A 26,244-nucleotide genomic window follows, 5' to 3' on the forward strand; every position below is an offset into this window, starting at 1 on the left:
ACTGAATTATACACTTAAAAGTGTTTAAAATGGTAACTTTTATGCCATGTATATTTTACCACAATAAAAATAAGTAACTTGTTTAAAAAATGAGAAGGCTGACTCAGCTGTAGATACCTCATGGGTGCTTCTAACACTGTCTCTGTTGACGTCGGGCAAGCCCAGCTCTCTACCAGATGTGGGGAGACTTCTCCGCCTTGGCAAAATGAATGCCCTTCTTCTACTTCCTTTCAGGAGATTCCAGATCCCAGGAACCTACCCTTGATGGCAAGCTGGAAGACTTTCTTGCTGTTCTTCGGTACAGCCATCTTCACGTTTGAAGGCGTCGGTATGGTAAGATGGGTGTAGGGTTTGAGGGAATGGTCCCCAGTGCTCTCTATGAAAGCCAGTCATTGGTCTAGGTGTCTAAATAGTAGTATTTATGAGAAGTGCAGAATATGATCTTCTCCTGGTGGAAGGGAAAGTCAGTACCCATTTACAGGGTGCCACCTGCCCCATACACCACACCAAACCTTGAAGACTGAGTGAGAATTTACCATCAGGCCAGATGGAGTGGGGCACTCCTGGCTGTAGAAAATGTGGGAGAAGATGAAAGGGGGTGTGGCCCCTTCCTGACTCTGGGCTGCCTGGTGAAGGATGTCTGTGCTTGTGGGGGAACCTGCTAGCTTTCTTTCTACCTTTTCTTTCTCAACCTCCTTTCATTTCTAGGTTCTGTCTCTCAAAAACCAGATGAAGCATCCACAACAGTTTTCTTTTGTTCTGTACTTCGGGATGTCCCTTGTCATCGTCCTCTACATCTGCCTGGGGACACTGGGCTACATGAAGTTTGGGTCGAACACCCAGGCCAGCATCACCCGCAACTTGCCCAATTGCTGGTACGTCCCTGCCCATCTGGGGTTGGGGGGAAGGGGAGGGGAGTCACAGGGTCTGAATCTTGGCAACAGAATGTGGCATCCCTGAGTTACCATTAGCAACAAATGTTAACTGCTAGTATTAGTATTATAATAACAGGTACGTTTAATAACCCAGGCATTGTGTATTATCTCATTTAATTCTCTCAACAGCTCTATGGGTTAGCATTATTACTATCAACTCCATTGAATGGATAAGGAAGTTGATATGTGGAGAGGCTGTAAGTAACTTGCCCAGCTCACACTGCTCATGAGAAGTTGAAACTTGAAACTTAATCTCTCTGACTCTATGGTTCACAGGCTGTCAAACAGGAATGATCTGAGAGTGTCTATGAAACAGAAATAGCAACAACAAGAAGTATAACTCCAGAGTAATGATTGAGGGGCCTGCAAGTGGACTGCTACTCAGGACCCCAATTCCAGAAAGGGGCCTAAGCTGCCACTGCTATGCCCCACTTGGTTCTTGGACTGGAGTTCTTGCATTCAGTCGTTGATTCACTTATTCATTCATTCATCCAGGAAGTGTTTTGGGGACTGGCACGTAGCATTCATCTAGTATTAGCTATTGTCATTATTCTGGCAGTATTGGGGGCAGAATGACTAAGCAGTCAGTAGAACCAAGTGTTTAAGAGCACAGATTCTACACCTGAGCAATGGGATTTGATCCTGGTTCTCACGTGACCTTGGATAAGCTAACCTAATCTTGCAGACCTCATATCCATCCTCCATAAAATAAGGATAATACTCTCGCCTATTTGTATCAGTCAGGATAGGTTGTGCTCTGGTAATAAAATAAACCACTCCAAAGTCTCAATGGCTGAACACACAAATGCTTAATTGTATGTTCATGCTACATGTCCGTTACGGGATGGCTGGGGCTCAGCTCTGCACCATCCCCACTCCAAGACCTAGACTGATGGAATAGCCACTCCCTGAAACATTGGTGGTTTCCATGGCAAAGGGCACATTGAATCATACCCTTTACCATGAAGCTGCTAAAGCTTCTCTAGGAGGTGACATATGTCTCTTCTGCTCACACTTCATCCATCAAAGCAAGTGGCCACGCCTCACTCCAAGGGGCAGGGAAGTGAAATTCTACCATGTGTCTGGAAGACTGGGAGGTATTTGGTGAGCAGCGCAAATGACTGCCATGCTATCTCAGGGAGTGACTGTGAGGGTGAATTGGCTTAATATACATAAAATGCTTAGAAAAATGTCTGGCACGCAGTAAATGCTCATTGCATGTTAGCTATTATCACTGCTATGTCTCCGCGCACCCTTGGTCTTTTGGAAGTGAGTAGGATGGTGGGGCGTTCATTTCCCATAAGGCCAAAGCTGTAAAATGAGAAAAATGTCACCAGTCCCACCCACTTCACTGTGTTGTGGTAATGACTAGGTGAGATAATAAACGTGGAATTTCTTTGAAGTGGTGACTTATTTTACACGAGTAAGATATCAGCCTAATATGCTGTTCTTATTCTGGGTAATTCGGGCTGCCACTAGTTACCTTGGGCAGGGCAGGTGCTTTCCTTCTGGGATATCAGCTGGAAAAAAACGGGCATCGGGTGCTGTGAGAACCTCACAGCTTCTCTGAACCTGGCTGGTGATGAGATTCTCCAGAAGAGCCTTAAAGAAGGAATGAACAAATATCCCCTCCCAATGAGCAAAAGACCAACAACCCAAAGAGAAATGGGCCTGAGCAAACAGTTCACAGGCAACTCAGAAAGTGACATTTTATATATTTGAAAAGCTACTCTGTCTCCCTCATAATCATAGCAATGCCAATTTTACAAAACACAACGGCACAAACCAGCATGTGTTCACACACTGTGTTTTGCCAAGGATGGAGGGAAGCAAGCACTCCATTATGCTGGGACAACAAATGTGCAATATGTCAAGAGCTATCAAAAAAAAAATTTTTAACATCTTTATTGGAGTATAATTGCTTTACAATGGTATGTTAGTTTCTGCTTTACAACAAAATGAATCAGTTTTATATATATACATATGGTCCCATATCTCTTCCATCTTGAGTCTCCCTCCCTCCCACCCGCCCTACCCCACCCCTCCAGGTGATCACAAAGCACCGAGCTAATCCCCCTGTGCTATGCAGCTGCTTCCCACTAGCTATCTACCTTACGTTTGGTAGTGTACATATGTCCATGCCTCTCTCTTGCTTTGTCACAGCTTACCCTTCCCCCTCCCCATATCCTCAAGTCCATTCTCTAGTAGGTCTGTGGCTTTATTCCTGTCTTACCCATAGGTTCTTCATGACATTTTTTTCCTTAAATTCCATATATATGTGTTAGCATACGGTATTTGTCTTTCTCTTTCTGACTTACTTCACTCTGTATGACAGACTCTAGGTCTATCCACCTCATTACAAATAGCTCAATTTCGTTTCTTTCTATGGCTGAGTAATATTCCATTGTATATATGTGCCACATCTTCTTTTTTTTTTTTTTTTTTTGCCACATCTTCTTTATCCATTCATCTGATGATGGACACTTAGGTTGTTTCCATCTCCGGGCTATTGTAAATAGAGCTGCAATGAACATTTTGGTACATGACTCTCTTTGAATTATGGTTTTCTCAGGGTATATGCCCAGTAGTGGGATTGCTGGGTCATATGGTAGTTCTATTTGCAGTTTTTTAAGGAACCTCCATACTGTTCTCCACAGTGGCTGTATCAATTTACATTCCCACCAACAGTGCAAGAGGGTTCCCTTTTCTCCACACCCTCTCCAGCATTTATTGTTTCTAGATTTTTTGATGATGGCCATTCTGACTGGTGTGAGATGATATCTCATTGTAGTTTTTATTTGCATTTCTCTAATGATTAGTGATGTTGAGCATTCTTTCATGTGTTTGTTGGCAGTCTGTATATCTTCTTTGGAGAAGTGTCTATTTAGGTCTTCTGCCCATTTTTGGATTGGGTTGTTTGTTTTTTGTTATTAAGCTGCATGAGCTGCTTATAAATTTTGGAGATTAATCCTTTGTCAGTTGCTTCAGTTGCAAATATTTTCTCCCATTCTGAGGGTTGGCTTTTGGTCTTGTTTATGGTTTCCTTTGCTGTGTAAAAGCTTTGAAGTTTCATTAGGTTCCATTTGTTTATTTTTGTTTTTATTTCCATTTCTCTAGGAGGTGGGTCAAAAAGGATCTTGCTGTGATTTATGTCATAGAGTGTCCTGCCTATGTTTTCCTCCAAGAGTTTGATAGTGTCTGGCCTTACATTTAGGTCTTTAATCCATTTTGAGCTTATTTTTGTGTATGGTGTTAGGGAGTGATCTAATCTCATACTTTTACATGTACCTGTCCAGTTTTCCCAGCACCACTTATTGAAGAGTCTGTCCTTTCTCCACTGTACATTCCTGCCTCCTTTATCAAAGATAAGGTGATCATATGTGCGTTGGTTTATCTCTGGGCTTTCTATCCTGTTCCATTGATCTATCTTTCTGTTTTTGTGCCAGTATCATACTGTCTTGATTACTGTAGCTTTGTAGTATAGTCTGAAGTCAGGGAGCCTGATTCCTCCAGCTCCGTTTTTCATTCTCAAGATTGCTTTGGCTATTCAGGGTCTTTTGTGTTTCCATACAAATTGTGAAATTTTCTGTTCTAGTTCTGTGAAAAATGCCAGTGGTAGTTTGATAGGGATTGCATTGAATCTGTAGATTGCTTTGGGTAGTAGAGTCATTTTCACAATGTTGATTCTTCCAATCCAAGAACATGGTATATCGCTCCATCTATTTGTATCATCTTTAATTTCTTTCATCAGTGTCTTATAATTTTCTGCATACAGGTCTTTTGTCTCCTTAGGTAGGTTTATTCCTAGATATTTTATTCTTTTTGTTGCAGTGGTAAATGGGAGTGTTTTCTTGATTTCACTTTCAGATTTTTCATCATTAGTGTATAGGAATGCCAGAGATTTCTGTGCATTAATTTTGTATCCTGCTACTTTACCAAATTCATTGATTAGCTCTAGTAGTTTTCTGATAGCATCTTTAGGATTCTCTATGTATAGTATCATGTCATCTGCAAACAGTGACAGCTTTACTTCTTTTCTGATTTGGATTCCTTTTATTTCCTTTTCATCTCTGATTGCTGTGGCTAAAACTTCCAAAACTATGTTGAATAAGAGTGGTGAGAGTGGGCAACCTTGTCTTGTTCCTGATCTTAGTGGAAATGCTTTCAGTTTTTCACCATTGAGGACGATGTTGGCTGTGGGTTTGTCATATATGGCCATTATTATGTTGAGGAAAGTTCCCTCTATGCCTACTTTCTGCAGGGTTTTTATCATAAATGGGTGTTGAATTTTATCGAAAGCTTTCTCTGCATCTATTGAGATGATCATATGGTTTTTCTCCTTCAATTTGTTAATATGGTATATCACGTTGATTGATTTGCGTATATTGAAGAATCCTTGCATTCCTGGAATAAACCCCACTTGATCATGGTGTATGATCCACTTAATGTGCTGTTGGATTCTGTTTGCTAGTATTTTGTTGAGGATTTTTGCATCAATGTTCATCAGTGATATTGGCCTGTAGTTTTCTTTCTTTGTGACATCCTTGTCTGGTTTTGGTATCAGGGTGATGGTGGCCTCGTAGAATGAGTTAGGGAGTATTCCTCCCTCTGCTATATTTTGGAAGAGTTTGAGAAGGATAGGTGTTAGCTCTTCTCTAAATGTTTGATAGAATTCACCTGTGAAGGCATGTGGTCCTGGGCTTTTGTTTGTTGGAAGATTTTTAATCACAGTTTCAATTTCAGTGCTTGTGATTGGTCTGTCCATATTTTCTATTTCTTCCTGATTCAGTCTTGGCACCTTGTGCATTTCTAAGAATTTGTCCATTTCTTCCAGGTTGTCCATTTTATTGGCATAGAGTTTCTTGTAGTAATCTCTCATGATCTTTTGTATTTCTGCGGTGTCAGTTGTTACTTCTCCTTTTTCATTTCTAATTCTATTGATTTGAGTCTTCTCCCTTTTTTTCTTGATGAGTCTGGCTAATGGTTTATCAATTTTGTTTATCTTCTCAAAGAACCAGCTTTTACTTTTATTGATCTTTGCTATCGTTTCCTTCATTTCTTTTTCATTTATTTCTGATAAAGATTTTTATGATTTCTTTCCTTCTGCTAACTTTGGGTTTTTTTTGTTCTTCTTTCTCTAATTGCTTTAGGTGCAAGGTTAGGTTGTTTATGCGAGATGTTTCCTGTTTCTTAAGGTAGGACTGTATTGCTATAAACTTCCCTCTTAGAACTGCTTTTGCTGCATCCCATAGATTTTGGGTCGTCGTGTCTCCATTGTCATTTGTTTCTAGGTAGTTTTTAATTTCCTCTTTGATTTCTTCAGTGATCACTTCGTTATTAAGTAGTGTATTGTTTAGCCTCCATGTGTTTGTATTTTTTACAGATCTTTTCCTGTAATTGATACCTAGTCTCATAGCGTTGTGGTCGGAAAAGATACTTGATACAATTTCAATTTCCTTAAATTTACCAAGGTTTGATTTGTGACCCAAGATATGATCTATCCTGGAGAATGTTCCATGAGCACTAGAGAAAGATGTGTATTCTGTTGTTTTTGGATGGAATGTCCTATAAATATCAGTTAAGTCCATCTTGTTTAATGTATCATTTAAAGCTTGTGTTTCCTTAATTATTTTCATTTTGGATGATCTGTCCATTGGTGAAAGTGGGGTGTTAAAGTCCCCTACTATGAATGTGTTACTGTCGATTTCCCCTTTTATGGCTGTTAGTATTTGCCTTATGTATTGAGGTGCTCCTATGTAGGGTGCATAAATATTTACAATTGTTATATCTTCTTCTTGGATCGATCCCTTGATCATGATATAGTGTCCTTCTTTGTCTCTTGTAATAGTCTTTATTTTAAAGTCTATTTTGTCTGATATGAGAATTGCTACTCCAGCTTTCTTTTGGTTTCCATTTGCATGAAATGTCTTTTTCCATCCCCTTACTTTCAGTCTGTATGTGTTTCTAGGTCTGAAGTGGGTCTCTTGTAGACAGCAAATATATGGGTCTTGTTTTTGTATCCATTCAGCCAGTCTGTGTCTTTTGGAGGGAGCATTTAGTCCATTTACATTTAAGGTAATTATCGATATGTATGTTCCTATTCCCATTTCCTTAATTGTTTTGGGTTCGTTATTGTAGGTCTTTTCCTTCTCTTGTGTTTCTTGCCTAGAGAAAGATCCTTTAGCAGTTGTTGTAAAGCTGGTTTGGTGGTGCTGAACTCTCTCAGCTTTTGCTTGTCTGTAAAGGTTTTAATTTCTCCATCAAATCTGAATGAGATCCTTGCTGGGCAGAGTAATCTTGGTTGCAGGTTTTTCTCTGTCATCACTTTAAATATGTCCTGCCAGTCCCTTCTGGCTTGCAGAGTTTCTGCTGAAAGATCAGCTGTTAACCTTATGCGGATTCCCTTGTGTGTTATTTGTTGTTTTTCCCTTGCTGCTTTTAATATGTTTTCTTTGTATTTAATTTTTGACAGTTTGATTAATATGTGTCTTGGTGTATTTCTCCTTGGATTTCTCCTCTATGGGACTCTCTGTGCTTCCTGGACTTGATTAACTACTTCCTTTCCCATATTAGGGAAGTTTTCAACTATAATCTCTTCAAATATTTTCTCAGTCCCTTTCTTTTTCTCTTCTTCTTCTGGAACCCCTATAATTCGAATGTTGGTGTGTTTAATGTTGTCCCAGAGGTCTCTGAGACTGTCCTCAGTTCTTTTCATTCTTTGTTCTTTATTCTGCTCTGCAGTAGTTATTTCCACTATTTTATCTTCCAGGTCACTTCTCCGTTCTTCTGCCTCAATTATTCTGCTATTGATCCCATCTAGAGTATTTTTCATTTCATTTATTGTGTTGTTCATCATTGTTTGTTTCCTCTTTAGTTCTTCTAGGTCCTTGTTAAATATTTCTTGCATTTTGTCTATTCTGTTTCCAAGATTTTGGATCATCTTTACTATCATTATTCTGAATTCTTTTTCAGGTAGACTGCCTCTTTCCTCTTCATTTGTTAGATCTGGTGGGTTTTTATCTTGCTCCTTCATCTGCTGTGTGTTTTTCTGTCTTCTCATTTTGCTTATCTTACTGTGTTTGGGGTCTCCTTTTTGCAGGCTGCAGGTTCATAGTTCCCGTTTTTTAGTGTCTGTCCCCAGTGGCTACAGTTAGTTCAGTGGGTTGTGTAGGCTTCCTGGTGGAGGGGACTAGTGCCTGTGTTCTGGTGGATGAGGCTGGATCTTGTCTTTCTAGTGGGCAGGTCCATGTCTGGTGGTGTGTTTTGGGGTGTCTGTGGACTTATTATGATTTTAGGCAGCCTCTCTGCTAATGGGTGGGGTTGTGTTCCTGTCTTGCTAGTTGTTTGGCATTGGATGTTCAGCACTGTAGCTTGCTGGTCGTTGAGTGAAGCTGGGTGCTGGTGTTGAGATGAAGATCTCTGGGAGATTTTCACCATTTGATATTATGTGGAGCTGGGAGGTCTCTTGTGGACCAGTGTCCTGAAGTTGGCTCTCCCACCTCAGAGGCACAGCCCTGACTCCTGGCTGCAGCACCAAGAGCCTTTCATCCACACGGCTCAGAATAAAAGGGAGAAAAAGTAGAAAGAAAGAATTAGTAGAAGTAGAAAGAAAGAAAGAAAGAAAGAAAGGAAGGAAGGAAGGAGGGAGGGAGGGAGGCAGTAAGGAAGGAAGGAGGGAAGGAAGGAAAAAAGAAAGAAGGTAAAGTAAAATAAAATAAAGTAAGATAAAATATAATAAAGTTATTAAAATAAAAAAATTATTATTAAGAGAAAAACAAAAACAACAACAAAAAACAATGGAATAGAGCCATAGGACAAATGGTGGAAGCAAAGCTATACAGACAAAATCTCACACAGAAGCATACACAACACACTCACAAAAAAAGGAAAATGGGAAAAAATCATAAATCTTGCTCTCAAAGTCCACCTCCTTAATTTGGGATGATTCGTTGTCTATTCATGTATTCCACAGATGCAGGGTACATCAAATTGATTGTGGAGCTTTAATCCGCTGCTTCTGAGGCTGCTGGGAGAGATTTCCTTTTCTCTTCTTTGTTCTCACAGCTCCCAGGGGCTCAGCTTTGGATTGAGCCCCGCCTCTGCGTGTAGGTAGCCGGAGGGCGTCTGTTCTTCGCTCAGACAGGACGGGGTTAAAGGAGCCGCTGCTTTGGGGGCTCTGGCTCACTCAGGCCGGGGGGAGGGAGGGGCACGGAGTGCAGGGCGAGCCTGCGGCGGCAGAGGCTGGCATGACGTTGCACCAGCCTGAGGCGCACTGTGCGTTCTCCCGGGGAAGTTCTCCCTGGATCCCGGGACCCTGGCAGTGGCGGGCTGCACAGGTTCCTGGGAGGGGAGGTGTGGATAGTGACCTGTGCTCGCACACAGGCTTCTTGGTGGCGGCAGCAGCAGCCTTAGCGTCTCATGCCTGTCTCTGGGGTCCGCGCTTTTAGCCACGGCTTGCGCCAGTCTCTGGAGCTCCTTTAAGCAGCGCTCTTAATCCCCTCTCCTCGCGCACCAGGAAACAAAGAGGGAAGGAAAAGTCTCTTGCCTCTTCTGCAGGTCCAGACTTTTCCCCGTACTACCTCCCGGCCAGCCGTGGCGCACTAACCCCCTGCAGGTTGTGTTCAAGCCGCCAGTCCTCTCCCGGCGCTCCTTCTGAAGACGGAGCCTCAGCTCCCAGCCCCGCCCAACCCGGCGGGTGAGCAGACAAGCCTCTCAGGCTGGTGAGTGCCGGTCGGCCCCGATCCTCTGGGCGGGAATCTCTCCGCTTTTCCCTCCACACCCCTGTTGCTGCGCTCTCCTCCGTGGCTCCGAAGCTTTCCCCCTCTGCCACCCGCAGTCTCCGCCCGCGAAGGGGCTCCTAGTGTGTGGGAACGTTTCCTCCTTCACAGCTCCCTCCCAGTGGTGCAGGGCCCGTCCCTATCCTTTTGTCTCTGTTTATTCTTTTTTCTTTTGCCCTACCCAGGTACGTGGGGGGTTTCTTGCCTTTTGGGAGGTCTGAGGTCTTCTGCCAGCGTTCAGTAGGTGTTCTGTAGGAGTTGTTCCACGTGTAGATGTATTTCTGGTGTATCTGTGGGGAGGAAGGTTATCTCCGCGTCTTACATCTTCCCGGAAGCCTCCCAAACTTTTATTTTTTATTTTATTTCTTTTTATTGAGGTATAGTTGATGCATAATGTTATATAAGTTTCAAGTGTACAACATAGTGATTCACAATTTTCAAAGATTATATTCCATTTATAGTTATTATAAAATATTGGCTATATTCTCTGTGTTGTACAATATATCCTGTAGCTCATTTATTTTATACGCAGTAGTTTGTATCTCTTAATCCCCTACCCCTATCTTGCCCCTCCCCCATCCCTCTCCCCACTGGCAATCACTAGTTGGTTCTCTATATCTGTGAATGTGCTTCTTTTTTGTTATATTCATTAGTTTGTTTTATTTTTTAGATTCCACATATAAGTGACATCACACAGTATTTGTCTTTCTCTGTCTGACTTATTTCACTTAACATAATACCCTCCAAGTCCATCCATGTTTTTGCAAATGGCAAATTTTCATTCTTGTTTAGGGCTGAGTAGTATTCCATTGTGTGTATCTGTGTGTGTGTGTAACATACATATATATATATGTATATACACACTGCATTGAACATGGGGGTACCTGTATCTTTTTGAATTAGTGTTTTAATTTTTTTTTTCAGTTATATACCCAGGAGTAGAACTGCTGGGTCATATGGTAGTTTTGTTTTTAGTTTTTTGAGGAACGTCCATACTGTTTTCCACAGTGCAGTGGCTGCACTAATTTACAGCACTGTATGACAGTACCCTTTTCTGAGAGCTATCAAAATGTTAAATCACATATACTTTTACCCAACATTTTTACTTCTGGGGTCGTATACTGTATGTGCATGGGTGTATGTACAAGCATATTCTTTACTGCATTGTTTACTGGCAAAAGACTCGGAATAATCTAAATATTCATTCATTGGAGACTGGTTAAAAAATTATAGTATATCTGTGCAATTGGAATATCAAGCAGCTATTAAATAGAAGAGCCAGATCTATGTATCTATGTGTGCTGATAGGGAACAAACTCTAAGAAATATTTAATGACTAAAAACAGATCAATGGTGTGTAGACGATGCTTCTGTGTGTGTGTGTGTCTGTGTGTGTGTGTGTGTGTGTGTATACACCTACATTCTGTGTAAGTTTGTATCTACACTATTTCTGGAAGGGCTTCAAGAAAATTGTTTGAAGAGTTGCCTATGGAGAGAGGAACTGGAGATTGGGAATCAAAGGTGGGAGGGAGTCCTGGTATGACCTTTGTACTGTGAATTTTACTCCATACAGGTATACCTTTTTTAAAAAGTAAAAGAAAAAAAAAAAAAGAAAGGCACAGATTCCTGAGCCACAGGCCTATTGAACGAGAATCTCCAAGAATGTACACTTTTAATAAGCTTCCCAGGTGGCTCTGGTGGCGGGTCAGGCTGAGTCAGTGGAAGTTAGGCAATTCTATAACTCAACTAGTCCCAGCTTCCAAGCAGTGGATGAGTCCTGTGCGGCCCTGCCCAGGAGCCACGTCGAATTTCACGTGCTGTCCCTCTCTCTGCAGGTTGTACCAGTCGGTCAAGCTGATGTACTCCATCGGCATCTTCTTCACTTATGCCCTCCAGTTCCACGTGCCAGCTGAGATCATCATCCCCGTCGTCATCTCCCAGGCGTCAGAGAGCTGGGTGCTGTTTGCAGACCTGTCTGTCCGCACGGCCTTGGTCTGTCTGACCTGTGAGTAAGATAAAAGGGCTCTCTTTGCCCAAAGCTGTGGTCGGGAGCCACATTGACAGCTACCCCCATCACTGGCTCGGCCACGAGCCAAGCAAGATATTTCACTTCCCGGAACCGCAACTTTCCAACTGAAAAATGGGCTTAACAGAACTGTCACATAGTAAATGTTATAGTAATCTCTACTGTCTACACATAGAAAGAATACATTGACTGGTTTGAGGGAGAAAGAAGCGTCATTTATTCATTCCTATATGCCTCCTATATGTCAGGCACAGCACTGACATTATCTAAGACTCATGACAGCCTAACTATGTAATATGACCAATTGAAGCGACTATGACCCAGGAAATTAAGTAACATGCTAACATCATAAACAGCTGCTAAGCGACAGAGCTGGGATTTGAATGCAGGTTGTGTAGCACCAAAGTCTGTGTTTTCCATTGTGCCATATTCCTTCCTATCATAAATTAAGGTCAAGTCTCCTTAAAGTGGCATTTAACTGTAGAGAAAACCCCCAAGGGGCTGATTTGTTACAGTCTTGGAAGTCATTTTCTCCTCCCTTCCTCCATCCCTCCCTTTCTTCCTTCCTTCCTGCTTCCTTCCATTCATTCATCCATTCATTACCTCATTCATTCTACATCAGGTGCCATTGTAGATGTTTGGGAAACATTGTGAACAGGGCTGGGAAACTCTTTCTCTGAAGCATGTTCAGAGAAAGAAGATCAAAACAGGTGTCCCATGAAGAATGAGGGAAAGAACTATGGAGGTTTTGCCTGGAGAAGCAAAGGCGTGGGGAAATTCTGTATCTGTTCTCAAACACCTGTGGGATTATTGTGCAAGAGAGAGGGCAGATTTCATCTTAAAGTCTCCAGGAGTCAGTGTTTACAGTTGAGGGAATCCCATCTCAGTTCAGGGTCAGGAGAAAGTGTGTAAATCTTGGAGCAGACCAGCAGAACAATATACTACCAGATGCTATACTCCACATAACTGGAGTTCTATAAGCAGAAACAGCTTGGCCTAAGGTGTTGTTAGGCCAACTTGTTGTTACAGAGAGTTCCCAGTCTGTACCAAGACATCAGGAACCTGTAAATACATTGTTTTGAGATCATTCCCAATAGGAAGGGTGTACATTGAAGAGAAACACTGAGTAGTTCAGGCCACTTGGTATCAGGGAAAGGGCATCACTAGAGACAGCTGACTTTCAATGACATGTCCTGCTTCTGTTCTGTGCTGAATGACCACTTCTTCCTCTTTTATTCATCTGCCAATTCTGTTATCCTTCATTCAGTAATCATTTGTTGAACACCTACTATGTGCCTGACATTGTGCTAGGTGCTACGGATACAATAGCGAATCATGAAAAAGACATGGCTCCTGCCCCCATGAGGCTTATAGTTTGAGTGGGAAATATATGCAGGCAAATAATTATAGCACACTGTGATGAATGTTAAGATGGTACACAGTGATGTACCAGAGGATAGTTAAGACTGTAAGAAGAGGCTACCCTAAGAGCACCTGAGAAGGTCCTATAACTTAGCCTGGGCCAGGTCAGGAAGTTCTCGCCACTGGAGTGATATTTCAGTTAAGACCTAAAAGATAATTAGGAGGCAGGTGGAGCAGTGGAGAATGTACCATGTGCAGTGAGCAGACTCTGCACAGATTGGAGGCAAGTACTTACATACAGCCTCTCTGGAGAACTGAAAGCATAAGTAGTGATAAGACGCAAAGCCAGAGGATTTGGCAGGGCCCAAGTCCTAAGGGACCTTGTGCTAAGGAGATCAGGCAGTGGGGAAGGGCCCACAGCAATGGGTTAGCATGACCAGATCTGACCCTTCTAGAGCACTCCTCCAGTCCACCATGCATTGTAGCTTTCCTTGAGCATATCTTCTCTCTGCCCTGCCTGCATGAGCTCCCCTAAAGAACAGACACTGAATTTTCTCTGTACTTCCTCCAGTAAGCAATTTATTAAATATCTGATAAAGGAAAGCTGTGGACGAGGATCATCCCATCAGAGAGGTGATGGATTCTCAACCATGAGAGTCTATGAGTCTCTCTTGTTCTCTGATTAGATGTGCTGGAGCGATTTCAGAAAGAGGTGATGTTTTCTTCAAGACCCAGAAAGCTAGTCTGAGTGCTTTCCAGAGCTGGTTTTCCCTAATTTATTCATAGGAAAATCATATGGCTGTATAAAGTTAAGTCACATAATTTATATGTTTATTCATTCAAATATTATCAAAATTGGACTCCCCTTGAAAATCCATGATATATGTTCATTGTATGTATAAAAGGTGGAAATCTAAGAGTGTCTATGGAAGAGAAGAGTTGGTGAGTGAGCCGCCTAATGCTGTCTGCATGTTTTATATCCTCCTTAATTACCAGTTTCCTTCTAAGAGTAGGAAAACCAGTGGTTGAGAGTCTGAGAGCAGCAGAGCCATCTCTCATTGTTTATCCATCCTTGCTTCTAGACAGCGACTATATTGTGTAGATTAGTACAAATTCACTGTAGATGCAGTGCCTGGGCAAGAGTCAAGCATTTATCAAGCACCTACTGTATATCAAGTTCTTTCACGTACATTAGAGGCAAACTAGTAGGGTGGAGAGGGCCTTAGATTGGACATTTCAGTGGCTTCTCATCTCAGCTCTGTGTGACCTTGGGCACAACCCATTCCCTCTAGAGCTCTAGATTTCCCCAGCTCTGTGATGACAAGGTTATAATAGATAGGTGGTAGAGGATCCTTTTCAATAAATATTATATGTGAAAAACCCAATAGATAAAACATAAAAGGAGAGCATGTTTTGGCAGCTAAAACAGAGGTGGGAGTCCAGAGCCACCGTGCCTGTTCTGCTCCAGTTCACAATGGGCTCCTTTCCCACCTCTTCAATGGTCTGTCAGGCACCTGTAGAATTACACAAGTCTCCAAAGAAATGATTTGTTTCTGGGCTCCCTTTCTGCAGGAACGTTCAGCAATTCTAAACTTCCTTTATCCCCGCAGGTGTCTCAGCCATCCTCATCCCCCGCCTGGACCTGGTCATCTCCCTGGTGGGCTCTGTGAGCAGCAGTGCCCTGGCCCTCATCATCCCGCCCCTCCTGGAGCTCATCACCTTTTACCCTGAAGACATGAGCTGTGTCACCATTGCAAAGGACATCATGATCAGCATCCTGGGCCTTTTGGGGTGTGTATTTGGAACATACCAAGCCCTCTGTGAGTTGATCCAACCCATCAACTATTCCATAGCCAACTCCACAGCTGTCTATGCATAATTATCTATTTTTATTCTGATAGTTCTCCCTTACTCCCATCCCCAATTTGACTTCTATTGTGGATGTTATATACATTCATCAAACCCCAACATCTCTATATTAATTAGTGGCTTCTTTATCTTTCCAAGAGAAACATAGGTGACACAAGTCAGTACTGATACCTCTCAGGCTATGTCTTTTCTGGTTTTTGGATTTCTCTGGAGGCCTTTTGTACCTCCGAACCAAAAGCACATTCAACCGTTTGTATTATCAGCCTCATTTAATGGGAAAAAGGATGCCATTTGCCCATGATATCCCTGGAAACAGATACCAAGCAAAAATATAAATGCAAAAGGAGTTGTTTTCTGTATTCTGCAGTAACTACCCTTAAAGCATCAGGTTTAGAAAAGTGTATATTGGGGAAAGAGGAGTTTCTATTTAGGTATGGTTCTAAGTGGAAGAGTCACAGAACAAAAATAGTACTTAGCAGTAATTTTTCTAACCAATAGCTCTGACACTGATTTCCTATGGCATCTTTTTTTTTTTTTTTAATTTTTATCCTATGGGATCTTTGGCAAGTTTCTCTCCCTGTCCATCTCACTTTCCCATTCTATGAATTGAAGGATTGGATTAATTGGCTGTTACAGACTCTTCCAGCTCTGACATTCTGAAAGTGAAAAAAAAAAGAAAAAAAGAAAAGAAAAGAAATGAATTTATCCTTTAACACATGTGTAAAAGTCGAAGTGTTTTCTGTCAGCAAGTTACCCTGTTGCCCTGGAGACACAGGCATACCAGAAGTAGGTTAAGGGATAAAAAAATATTTCTTAGCAATCTTTCATTATGGTGACCTCCCTACTGAGAAGGACATCACCTCTCTGTCTCTTTCTTCTTCTCTCTCCCCCCACCCGACCCCCACCTTCTCGGATATCTTAAGGCCACTTAGAGCTGATTTAGGCTAAAGGGGATGAGCAGTTTGTGTGAGGGAAAGGATTTCATCATGTGCAAGGACTACTGACCTTTTTAAAAATAATACTTAGTTTTGGTAAGGGTTTGGAAAAACAATCTTATACTCTGCAGATGGCAGAATACATTTTTATGGCTTTTCTGAAGGACAATTTTTATAATACATAAGTTTTAAAATGCATAGCCCTCTGACCCAATTTCACTTCTGGGAGTTTATCCTAAGAATCTTTTATGTTTGCAAAAATTTATGCATTATTTATGTTGGAAACAAATATCCAACATTAAGTTAAATTATGATTCATCCAGAATAGAATTCTGTGATGACCCCAAACACTGCAAAAATGCACCTATTGATATGCAAATATATTTGTGATTTATCAGTGGAAAAAAAAAACTGGTTTAAAGCACTCTGTGAACCAAAATTAGGCAAAGACATTACAAGAAAATAGAGCTACAGACCAAAATCCTTCATGGACATACATGTAAAAATTCTAAACACAATTTTAGCAAATCAATATAATCAATGTAATTTACCATATTAACAAACTAAAAAGAGAAAAATATATGATCATCTCAATATATACAGAAAAGCATTTGGCAAAATCTATTGTCTATTCCTAGAATAAAACTCTTGGCAACTAAGGATAGTAGGGAACTTTTACAACTGGTAAAAAGCATCTGTGAAAAATCTATAGCTAACATCATACTTGATAAGGAAAGACTGAAGATCAAAAACAAAATACAGATGTGCATTCTCACCACTTCTATTCAACATTGTACCAGATGTCTAGACAGTGAAATTCAGCAACAAAAAGAAATAAAGTCATCCAGAATGGAAAGGAAAAAGTAAAACTGTCTTTATATGAAGTTGATATGATCATCAGTGTAGAAAATCCAATGGAATCTACAAAAAAGCTACTACTAGTTGATTTTACAAAGTTTCAGGATATAAGGTCGATGTATAAAATCCAGTTGTGTTTCTGTGTACTAGCTGGGAACAATCAGAAATTGCACTTACAATAGCACCAAAAATATGCAATAATTTGGGATAAATCTGATGAAAGATATGAAACATATGTACAATAAAGACTATAATATATTGCTAAAAGAAATTAAGATGTAAATAAATGGAGAGATACACCTTCTTCATGGCTCAGAAGACACATTATAGTTAAAATGTCAATCCTCATCAAATTCAGCAAGGTTTTTTTTTTTTTAATAAATTGACCAGCTGATTCTAAAATTCATATGGAAATGCAAAGGACCTAGAATGCCAAAATATTCTTTGGAAAAGAACAAAGTTGAGGAGCTAACACTATCTGATTTCAAGAACTGTAACAAAGCTACCATAATCAAACTGCATGGTATTGGTGCCAAAATTGACACATGATTCAATGGACAGAATAGAGAGTCCAGAAATAACTACACACATATGAGCAACTTATTTTTGTCAAAGGTGCGGAGGCAAAGGCAAGGTAGTGGAGAAAGAATCACCTTTTCAAGGCAGTTGTGCTGCAAAAATTGGAAATCCTTATGCTCTCCCCACCCCCCCATCCAAAAAAGAACTTGGATCCATATTTTACATCATATACAAAAAAAAAAATCAATTTAAAATGTATCTTAGGCCTAAATGTAAAATCTAAAACTATAAAACTGTTACAAGAAAATATAGGAGAGAAAAATGTTGTGACCCTTGGACTAGGCAAAGATTTCTTAGATATAACACCTAAAGCACAATCCATAAAAGAAGAAATTGCTAAAATGGACTCCATTAAAATTAAAACCTTTATTCTTCAAAAGACACTGTTAAGGATGGAAGGAAAAGCCACCAAGTGGGAGAAAATCTTTGTGAAGTTTGTGTCTAATGAGATACTCATATCCAGAATACATAAAGAACTCTCAAAGTCCAGCAATTAGAAAACAACTTATTTTTTTTAACGGGCAAAAAAATATGAATGCAGCTCTTCACCAAAGAAGATATATGGATGGTAAATAAGCATATGAAGAGATGTCCCAACATCATTAGTATTTAGGGAAATTCAAATTAAAACCACGATGTGATATTACTCTATACCTATTAGAATGACTAAAATTTTAAAGACTGACCATACTGGTGTTGGCAAGGATGTGGAGAAACTGGAACTCCCATATGCTGCTACTGTGGATGGATATGGTGAAACCACTTTGATGAACAGTTTGGTAGTTTCTTTAAAAGTTCAACACACACCTGTCATATGATCCACCTATTCTACCTCAAGATATTTACCTGAAAGAAAAGGAATTTTCTACCTATAAAAAGACTTGTACAGGGAATTCCCTGGTGGTCCAGTGGTTAGGACTCCAAGCTTTCACTGCCGAGGGCATGGGTTCATTCCCTCGTTGAGGAACTAAGATCCCACAAGCTGTGTGGTGCGGCCAAAAAAAAAAAAGACTTGTACATACATGTTTATGGTAACTATATTTACAGTAGCAAAAAGTGGGAAACAACCAAAATGCCCATCAACAGGTGAATGGATAAACAAACTGTGGTATATCCAAGCAGTGGAATACAACTCAGTGATAAATAGGATCAAACTGTTGGTGCACACAGTAACATGGATGAATCTTAAAATAATTATATTGAGTGACAGAATACAGATTTAAAAATGAAACAGGTACAAATTGTATCATTCTATTCATATAAAAGTTTAGAAAATACAACCTAGTCTGTAGGGACAGAAAGCAAATCTGGTTGCTTGAAGGTGAGAGAGGTGAGAAGGGGCATGAGGAAACTTTCATAAGTGATGGATAATATGTTCACTATTTTGATTGTGAGGATGGTTTCCCAGGTGTGTACATATATGTCAAATTTTATTCAATTGTACAGTATGTACAGTTTTATTATATAACAATTATAACTCAAAGCTGTGAAAAATAGAATGTGAAGCATGATGCCATTTTGGTTCCTTTTAAAAAAGCAGTCATATGCATATAGCCAAACAGTTTTGAAGGATATGCACAACATAAAATGTTAACAGGAATTTTCTCCAAGTGGGTTCAGTTATGAGTGAAATTTTATGGGTTTTTTTTTTTTTTTGCTTACCTGTGTTGTTGCAATTTTAACAGTAATGTGTTGATTTTATTATTTATTTATTTTTGGCTGTGTTGGGTCTTTGCTGCTGCATGCGGGCTTTCTCTAGTTGTGATGAGCGGGGGCTACTCTTTGTTGCGGTGTGCAGGCTTCTCACTGCAGTGGCTTCTCTTGTTGTGGAGCACGGGCTCTAGCATGCGGACTTCAGTAGTTGTGGCATGTGGGCTCAGTAGTTGCAGCACACAGGCTTCAGTAGTGTGGCGCACAGGCTTAGTTGCTCCACGGTGTGTGGGATCTTCCCAGACCAGGGATCGAACACATGTCCCCTGCATTGGCAGGCAGATTCTCAACCACTGCACCACCAGGGAAGTCCCTGTGTTGGTTTTATAACTAAAAAAACTTCATGTGAGGGAAAATTTTAATGATCTGTTTCACTCTAATGGAAGCACCACTTTTTTTTTTTCGGTACATGGGCCTCTCACTGCTGTGGCCTCTCCCACTGCGGAGCACAGGTTCCAGACGCACAGCCTCAGCAGCCATGGCTCACGGGCCCAGCCGCCCTGCGGCTTGTGGGATCCTCCCAGACACGAACCCGTGTCCCCTGCATCAGCAGGTGGACTCTCAACCACTGTGCCACCAGGGAAGCCCCAAAGCACCACTTTTTAAAAACATTTTATAGTGAACTATAATTCCCATACAGGAAAGTATGCAAAGCATAAATTTACAGTATAATGAGTATTTCTAGGTAACATCACTTTTCAACCTCACCTTCTATTTGATGATTGGTTCTATGGCCTAAATAACAGGAATCCCAGCTGGGGTTAGCAGAGTTCTCATCCTGCAATGCGTCTTCATTCATTTACTTATGGTCAGGTGTCAAGCAACAGCCTCTCAGAGGAGATGTGAAGTAGCCATGGCATCATGAAGGAAAGGGCGGTGGAGAGGAGCATCTTATCACTACATAAGAAAGCTATATGCCAATAATAAGATCTTTGCTCTTTGGGGACCCAGACCATGAGCCTGGAGCAGGTGAGGCTTTAGGGAATATATGGAAGCCTTACTATAGAATATATAACAATAAAATGCATATAAGACAGTGGTTTATAACTTTTGGAGGGGTCATACACCTTGTTGATTCTAATGAAATCCATGGATCCTCCTTCCATAAAATTCACATTTATGCATACATACTAAATTTTGCATGCAACTTTAGGAGCAATCACAAACCCAATGAAACAAATAGACCCTGGGTTGCAAAAGAACCTCTGGAAAAAGGAAGGCAAGAATATTTGCTTCTTGTGGCATTGAACCATCTGCAGATGGTGGATAGCCAACCCTGGCACTAAGGTTTGAATGCAGAATGGGGCAATATGCAAAATCAGATGAGGGAGGTAAGCTACCAGACAAGGAAACCCAGGCCACCATATGACTGGTACAGAACACACTTACTGACTGCAGCCAGCACTGACAGGACCCAAATTGGCCTTTCCAGTTTCATCAGTGTATACTGAATTTTCTGCTGCCATGTGCTTCTTTGGCAAAAACTGGGACCTGGTAGTTGGAATAGAGATGTCTGGGAGGATACAGAGGCTGTAGGGGGATTCCTGACCCCCAGAACCTTCAGAATCATCTCCCACTGCATTTCTTGGCTCCACGAGCATGATCTATCTCAACATGACTGAGATGGACTGTGGTTGGGGCATTGAGGGGAATGATATACAAAATGACTTTAAGGAGAGGCTGAATTCGGATCTTCAACAACTCATCGAAAGAAAGAGGAATGAGAAAGTTGAGATTGCTAAGCAACACAAGCCCTGCGTGGGGGTGGCAGCAGAAGTTGCCTGTGAGAAACTGAGGCATTAAGGCTACCAAGTGGACACAAGTGACATGAGTGGCGTATAAGCCACCATGACCCTGAGAATGAAACTGACAGAGAACTCTATAAAGATGCACAAGATTTGTGACTAGCAAACAATGTCCAGACAGTGCCTGACTCAAACCCACGAAGGAGCGCCTCAAGCAATTCCCTGAGCTCTGAGCTCTAATGTTATAAAAAGGGGGCCGGGGGAGCACAGAACCTCTCTCTGGCATCTGACACCACTTGGAAGTGAAATTGCACTGCTATGATATTGCACTGAAAATTTTCTTAAGGGAAAATTTTCAGGTGGACCATAACTTAGGAAGTTGGACTTGCCGGTCAGGGAGATTCACACATGAACGACAGACCCTGTGATCTGGTCCTTCCCCACCTCTCTTGCTTCTTCTGGCACGAATAGCACCTTTTCTCTCCATCCGCACCAGCCTTTGTCCAGTTTCCAAAAAGCAGCTCCTCCTTCCTGCAGGGCCTCGGCATATGCTATTCCCTCCACTTTGAACTCTTTTCCCCCTCTCTCTACCTACTTAATTCCTACTCATTTGTCAGATCTCAGTTATCACTTCCTCAGGAAAACCCTCCCTGACTTCACCCACTGACCCAGGCTCTGCCATTCCTGATAAGCTTCTATTTCGTAACACTCCTCAGTTGTCATAGAAAAACTTCAGCAGTATATTTTTACAACTTTTTATTTATTTTATTTTTTATTTTTTTGGGGGGGTCGTTTGTGTCTCCATTACAGATTTTAAGATTTTTTTGTTCTAGTTCCATAAAAAATGCCATTGGTAATTTGATAGGGATTGCATTGAATCTGTAGATTGCTTTGTGTAGTATAGTCATTTTCACAATATTGATTCTTCCAATCCAAGAACATGGTATATCTCTCCATCTGTTGGTATCATCTTTAATTTCCTTCATCAGTGTCTTATAGTTTTCTGCATACAGGTCTTTTGTCTCCCTAGGTAGGTTTATTCCTAGGTATTTTATTCTTTTTGTTGCAATGGTAAATGGGAGTGTTTCCTTAATTTCTCTTTCAGATTTTTCATCATTAGTGTATAGGAATGCAAGAGATTTCTGTGCATTAATTTTGTATCCTGCAACTTTACCAAATTCATTGATTAGCTCTAGTAGTTTTCTGGTGGCATTTTTAGGATTCTCTTTGTATAGTATCATATCATCTGCAAACAGTGACAGTTTTGGCTAGGACTTCCAAAACTATGTTGAATAATAGTGGTGAGAGTGGACATCCTTGTCTTTTTCCTGATCTTAGAGGAAATGCTTTCAGTTTTTCACCATTGAGAATGATGTTTGCTGTGGGTTTGTTGTATATGGCCTTTATTATGTTGAGGTAGGTTCCCTCTATGCCCACTTTCTGCAGAGTTTTTATCATAAATGGGTGTTGAATTTTGTCAAAAGCTTTTTCTGCATCTATTGAGATGATCATATAGTTTTGTTTTGTTTTTTTTTTGCGTTACGTGGGCCTCTCACTGTTGTGGCCTCTCTTGTTGCGGAGCACAGGCTCCAGATGCGCAGGCTCAGCGGCCATGGCTCACGGGCCCAGCCGCTCCGCTGGGATCTTCCCGGACCAGGGCACGAACCCGTGTCCCCTGCATCGGCAGGCGGACTCTCAACCACTGCACCACCAGGGAAGCCCAATCATATAGTTTTTATTCTTCAGGTTGTTAATATGGTGTATCACATTGATTGATTTGTGTATATTGAAGAATCCTTGCATCCCTGGGATAAATCCCACTTGATCATGGTGTATGATCCTTTTAATACGTTGTTGGATTCTGTTTGCTAGTATTTTGTTGAGGATTTTTGCATCTATATTCATCGGTGATATTGGTCTGTAATTTCCTTTTTTTGTAGTATCTTTGTCTGGTTTTGATATCAGGGTAATGGTGGCCTCATAGAATGAGTTTGGGAGTGTTCCTTCCTCTGCAATTTTTTGGAAGAGTTTGAGAAGGATGGGTGTTAGCTCTTCTCTAAATGTTTGATTGAATTCACCTGTGAAGCCATCTGGTCCTGGACTTTTGTTTGTTGGAAGATTTTTAATCACAGTTTCAATTTCATTACTTGTGATTGGTCTGTTCATATTTTCTATTTCTTCCTGGTTCAGTCTTGGAAGTTTATACCTTTCTAAGAATTTGTCCGTTTCTTCCAGGTTGTCCATTTTATTGGCATAGAGTTGCTTGTAGTAGTCTTTTAGGATGCTTTGTATTTCTGCAGTGTCTGTTGTAACTTCTCCTTTTTCATTTCTAATTTTATTGAATTGAGTCCTCTCCCTTTTTTTCTTGATGAGTCTGGCTAAAGGTGTATCGATTTTGTTTATCTTCTCAAAGAACCAGCTTTTAGTTTTATTGATCTTTGCTATTGTTTTCTTTGTTTCTATTTCATTTATTTCTGCTCTGATCTTTATGATTTCTTTCCTTCTGCTAACTTTGGGTTTTGTTTGTTCTTCTTCCTCTAGTTCCTTTAGGTGTAAGGCTAGATTGTTTATTTGAGATTTTTCTTGTTTCATGAGGTAGGCTTGTATAGCTATAAACTTCCCTCTTAGAACTGCTTTTGCTGCATCCCATAGGTTTTGGATCGTCGTGTTTTCATTGTCATTTGTCTCTAGATATTTTTTTATTTCCTCTTTGATTTCTTCAGTGATCTCTTGGTTATTTAGTAATGTATTGTTTAGCCTCCATGTGTTTGTGTTTTTTACGTTTTTTTCCCTGTAATTCATTTCTAATCTCATAGCATTGTGGTCAGAAAAGATGCTTGATATGATTTCAGTTTTCTTAAATTTACAGAGGCTTGATTTGTGACCCAAGATGTGATCTATCCTGGAGAATGTTCTGTGCGCACTTGACAAGAAAGTGTAATCTGCTGTTTTTGGATGGAATGTCCTATAAATATCAATTAAATCTATCTGGTCTATTGTGTCATTTAAAGCTTCTGTTTCCTTATTTATTTTCATTTTGGATGATCTGTCCATTGGTGTAAGTAAGGAGTTAAAGTCTCCCACTATTATTGTGTTACTGTCAATTTCCTCTTTTATAGCTGTTAGCAGTTGCGTTATGTATTGAGGTACTTCTATGTTGGGTGCATATGTATTTATAGTTGTTATATCTTCTTCTTGGATTGATCCCTTGATCATTATGTAGTGTTCCTCCTTGTCTCTTGTAACCTTCTTTATTTTAAAGTCTATTTTGTCTGATATGAGTATAGCTACTCCAGCTTTCTTTTGATTTCCATTTGCATGGTGTATCTTTTTTCATCCCCTCACTTTCAGTCTGTATGTGTCCCTAGGCCTGAAGTGGGTCTCTTGTAGACAGCATATAGATGGGTCTTGTTTTTGTATCCATTCAGCAAGCCTGTGTCTTTTGGTTGGAGCATTTAATCCATTCACATTTAAGGTAATTATCGATATGTATGTTCCTATGACCATTTTCTTAATTGTTTTGGGTTTGTGTTTATAGGTCCTTTTCTTCTCTTGTGTTTCCCACTTAGAGAAGTTTGTTTAGCATTTGTTGTAGAGATGGTTTGGTGGTGCTGAATTCTCTTAGCTTTTGCTTGTCTGTAAAGCTTTTGATTTCTCCATGGAATCTGAATGAGATCCTTGACGGGTACAGTAATCTTGGTTGTAGGTTCTTCCCTTTCATCACTTTAAGTATATCATGCCACTCCCTTCTGGCTTGTAGAGTTTCTGTGGAGAAATCAGCTGTTAACCTTATGGGAGTTCCCTTGTATGTTATTTGTCGTTTTTCCCTTGCTGCTTTCAATAATTTTTCTTTGCCTTTAATTTTTGCCAATTTGATTACTATGTGTCTCAGCGTGTTTCTCCTTGAGTTTATCCTGTATGGGACTCTCTGCACTTCCTGGACTTGGGTGGCTATTTCCTTTCCCATGTTAAGGAAGTTTTTGACTATAATCTCTTCATATATTTTCTTGGGTCCTTCCTCTCTCTCTTCTCCTTCTGGGACCCCTGTAATGCGAATGTTGTTGTGTTTAATATTGTCCCAGAGGTCTCTTAGGCTGTCCTCAGTTCTTTTCGTTCTTTTTTCTTTATTCTGTTCCGCAGCAGTGAATTCCACCATTCTGTCTTCCCGGTCAATTATGTGTTTTTCTGCCTCAGTTATTCTACTATTGATTCCTTGTAGTGTATTTTTCATTTCAGTTATTGTATTGTTCATCTCTGTTTGTTTGTTGTTTAATTCTTCTAGGTCTTTGTTAAACATTTCTTGCATCTTCTCGATCTTTGCCTCCATTCCTTTTCCGAGGTCCTGGATCATCTTCACTATCATTATTCTGAATTCTTTTTCTGGAAGGTTGCCTATCTCTACTTCATGTAGTTGTTTTTCTGGGGTTTTATCTTGTTCCTTCATCTGGTACATAGCCCTCTGCCTTTTCATCTTGTCTACCTTTCTGTGAATGTGGTTTTTGTTCCACAGGCTGCAGGATTGTAGTTCTTGCTTACCTACAACTTTTTATTTTGAAAAAACTTTAAAGTGGCAAAAATAATAGAGTCCCCATATACCCTTCACCTAGCTTTCAATAATGTTAACATCTTACCCAAACAGAGCACAGTGATCAAAACTAAGTAATTAACACTGGTGAAATCTTATTTCTGGTCCTTTTTCTAATCCAGCATCCAATCCAAGTTCTCACAATTTCTATATTCTCTTCTAATCTGTGACTGTTGCTCAGTCTTCCCTTACTGTTCATGGCCCTGATGCTTTTGAAGACAACTAGCCAGTTATTTTGTATTGTTTCTCAATTTAGGTTTGTGTGATCTTTCTTTTTTTTTTTTTTTTTACATCTTTATTGGAGTATAATTGCTTTACAATGGTGTGTTAGTTTCTGCTTTATAACAAAGTGAATCAGTTATACATATACATATGTTCCCATATCTCTTCCCTCTTGCGTCTCCCTCCCTCCCACCCTCCCTATCCCACCCCTCTAGGTGGTCACAAAGCACCAAGCGGATCTCCCTGTGCTATGCGACTGCTTCCCACTAGCTATCTGTTTTACGTTTGGTAGTGTATATATGTCCATGCCACTCTCTCGCTTTGTCACAGCTTACCCTTCCCCCTCCCCATATCCTCAAGTCCATTCTCTAGTAGGTCTGTGGCTTTATTCCTGTCTTACCCCTAGGTTCTTCATGACATTTTTTTTCTTAAATTCCATATATATGTGTTAGTATACGGTATTTGTCTTTCTCTTTCTGACTTACTTCACTCTGTATGACAGACTCTAGGTCTATCCACCTCACTACAAGAAGCTCAATTGCGTTTCTTCTTATGGCTGAGTAATATTCCATTGTATATATGTGCCACATCTTCTTTATCCATTCATCCGATGATGGACACTTAGGTTGTTTCCATCTCCT

At 40.5% G+C, this 26,244-nt stretch overlaps 1 protein-coding gene across 2 annotated transcripts in view; it reads left to right on the top strand.

Annotated features, from left to right (window-relative positions):
* Positions 1 to 26,244, top strand: part of LOC101287496 (proton-coupled amino acid transporter 3) — a 131,039-nt gene that overhangs the window by 98,365 nt on the left and 6,430 nt on the right. Inside the window, exons 21-24 of one of the 2 annotated variants that reach the window (XM_049707796.1) lie at positions 235 to 333; positions 709 to 875; positions 11,548 to 11,717; positions 14,711 to 14,891. In XM_049707796.1, the coding sequence (XP_049563753.1) occupies positions 235 to 333; positions 709 to 875; positions 11,548 to 11,717; positions 14,711 to 14,891 (617 nt within the window). Of the gene's footprint in view, positions 1 to 234; positions 334 to 708; positions 876 to 11,547; positions 11,718 to 14,710; positions 15,667 to 26,244 lie in introns of those variants that run through there. The other variant, XM_004280329.4, reaches the window with a different exon arrangement.

Source organism: Orcinus orca, chromosome 3, assembly GCF_937001465.1.
Source record: "Orcinus orca chromosome 3, mOrcOrc1.1, whole genome shotgun sequence".
In the NCBI taxonomy this organism is placed as follows: Eukaryota; Metazoa; Chordata; class Mammalia; order Artiodactyla; family Delphinidae; genus Orcinus; species Orcinus orca.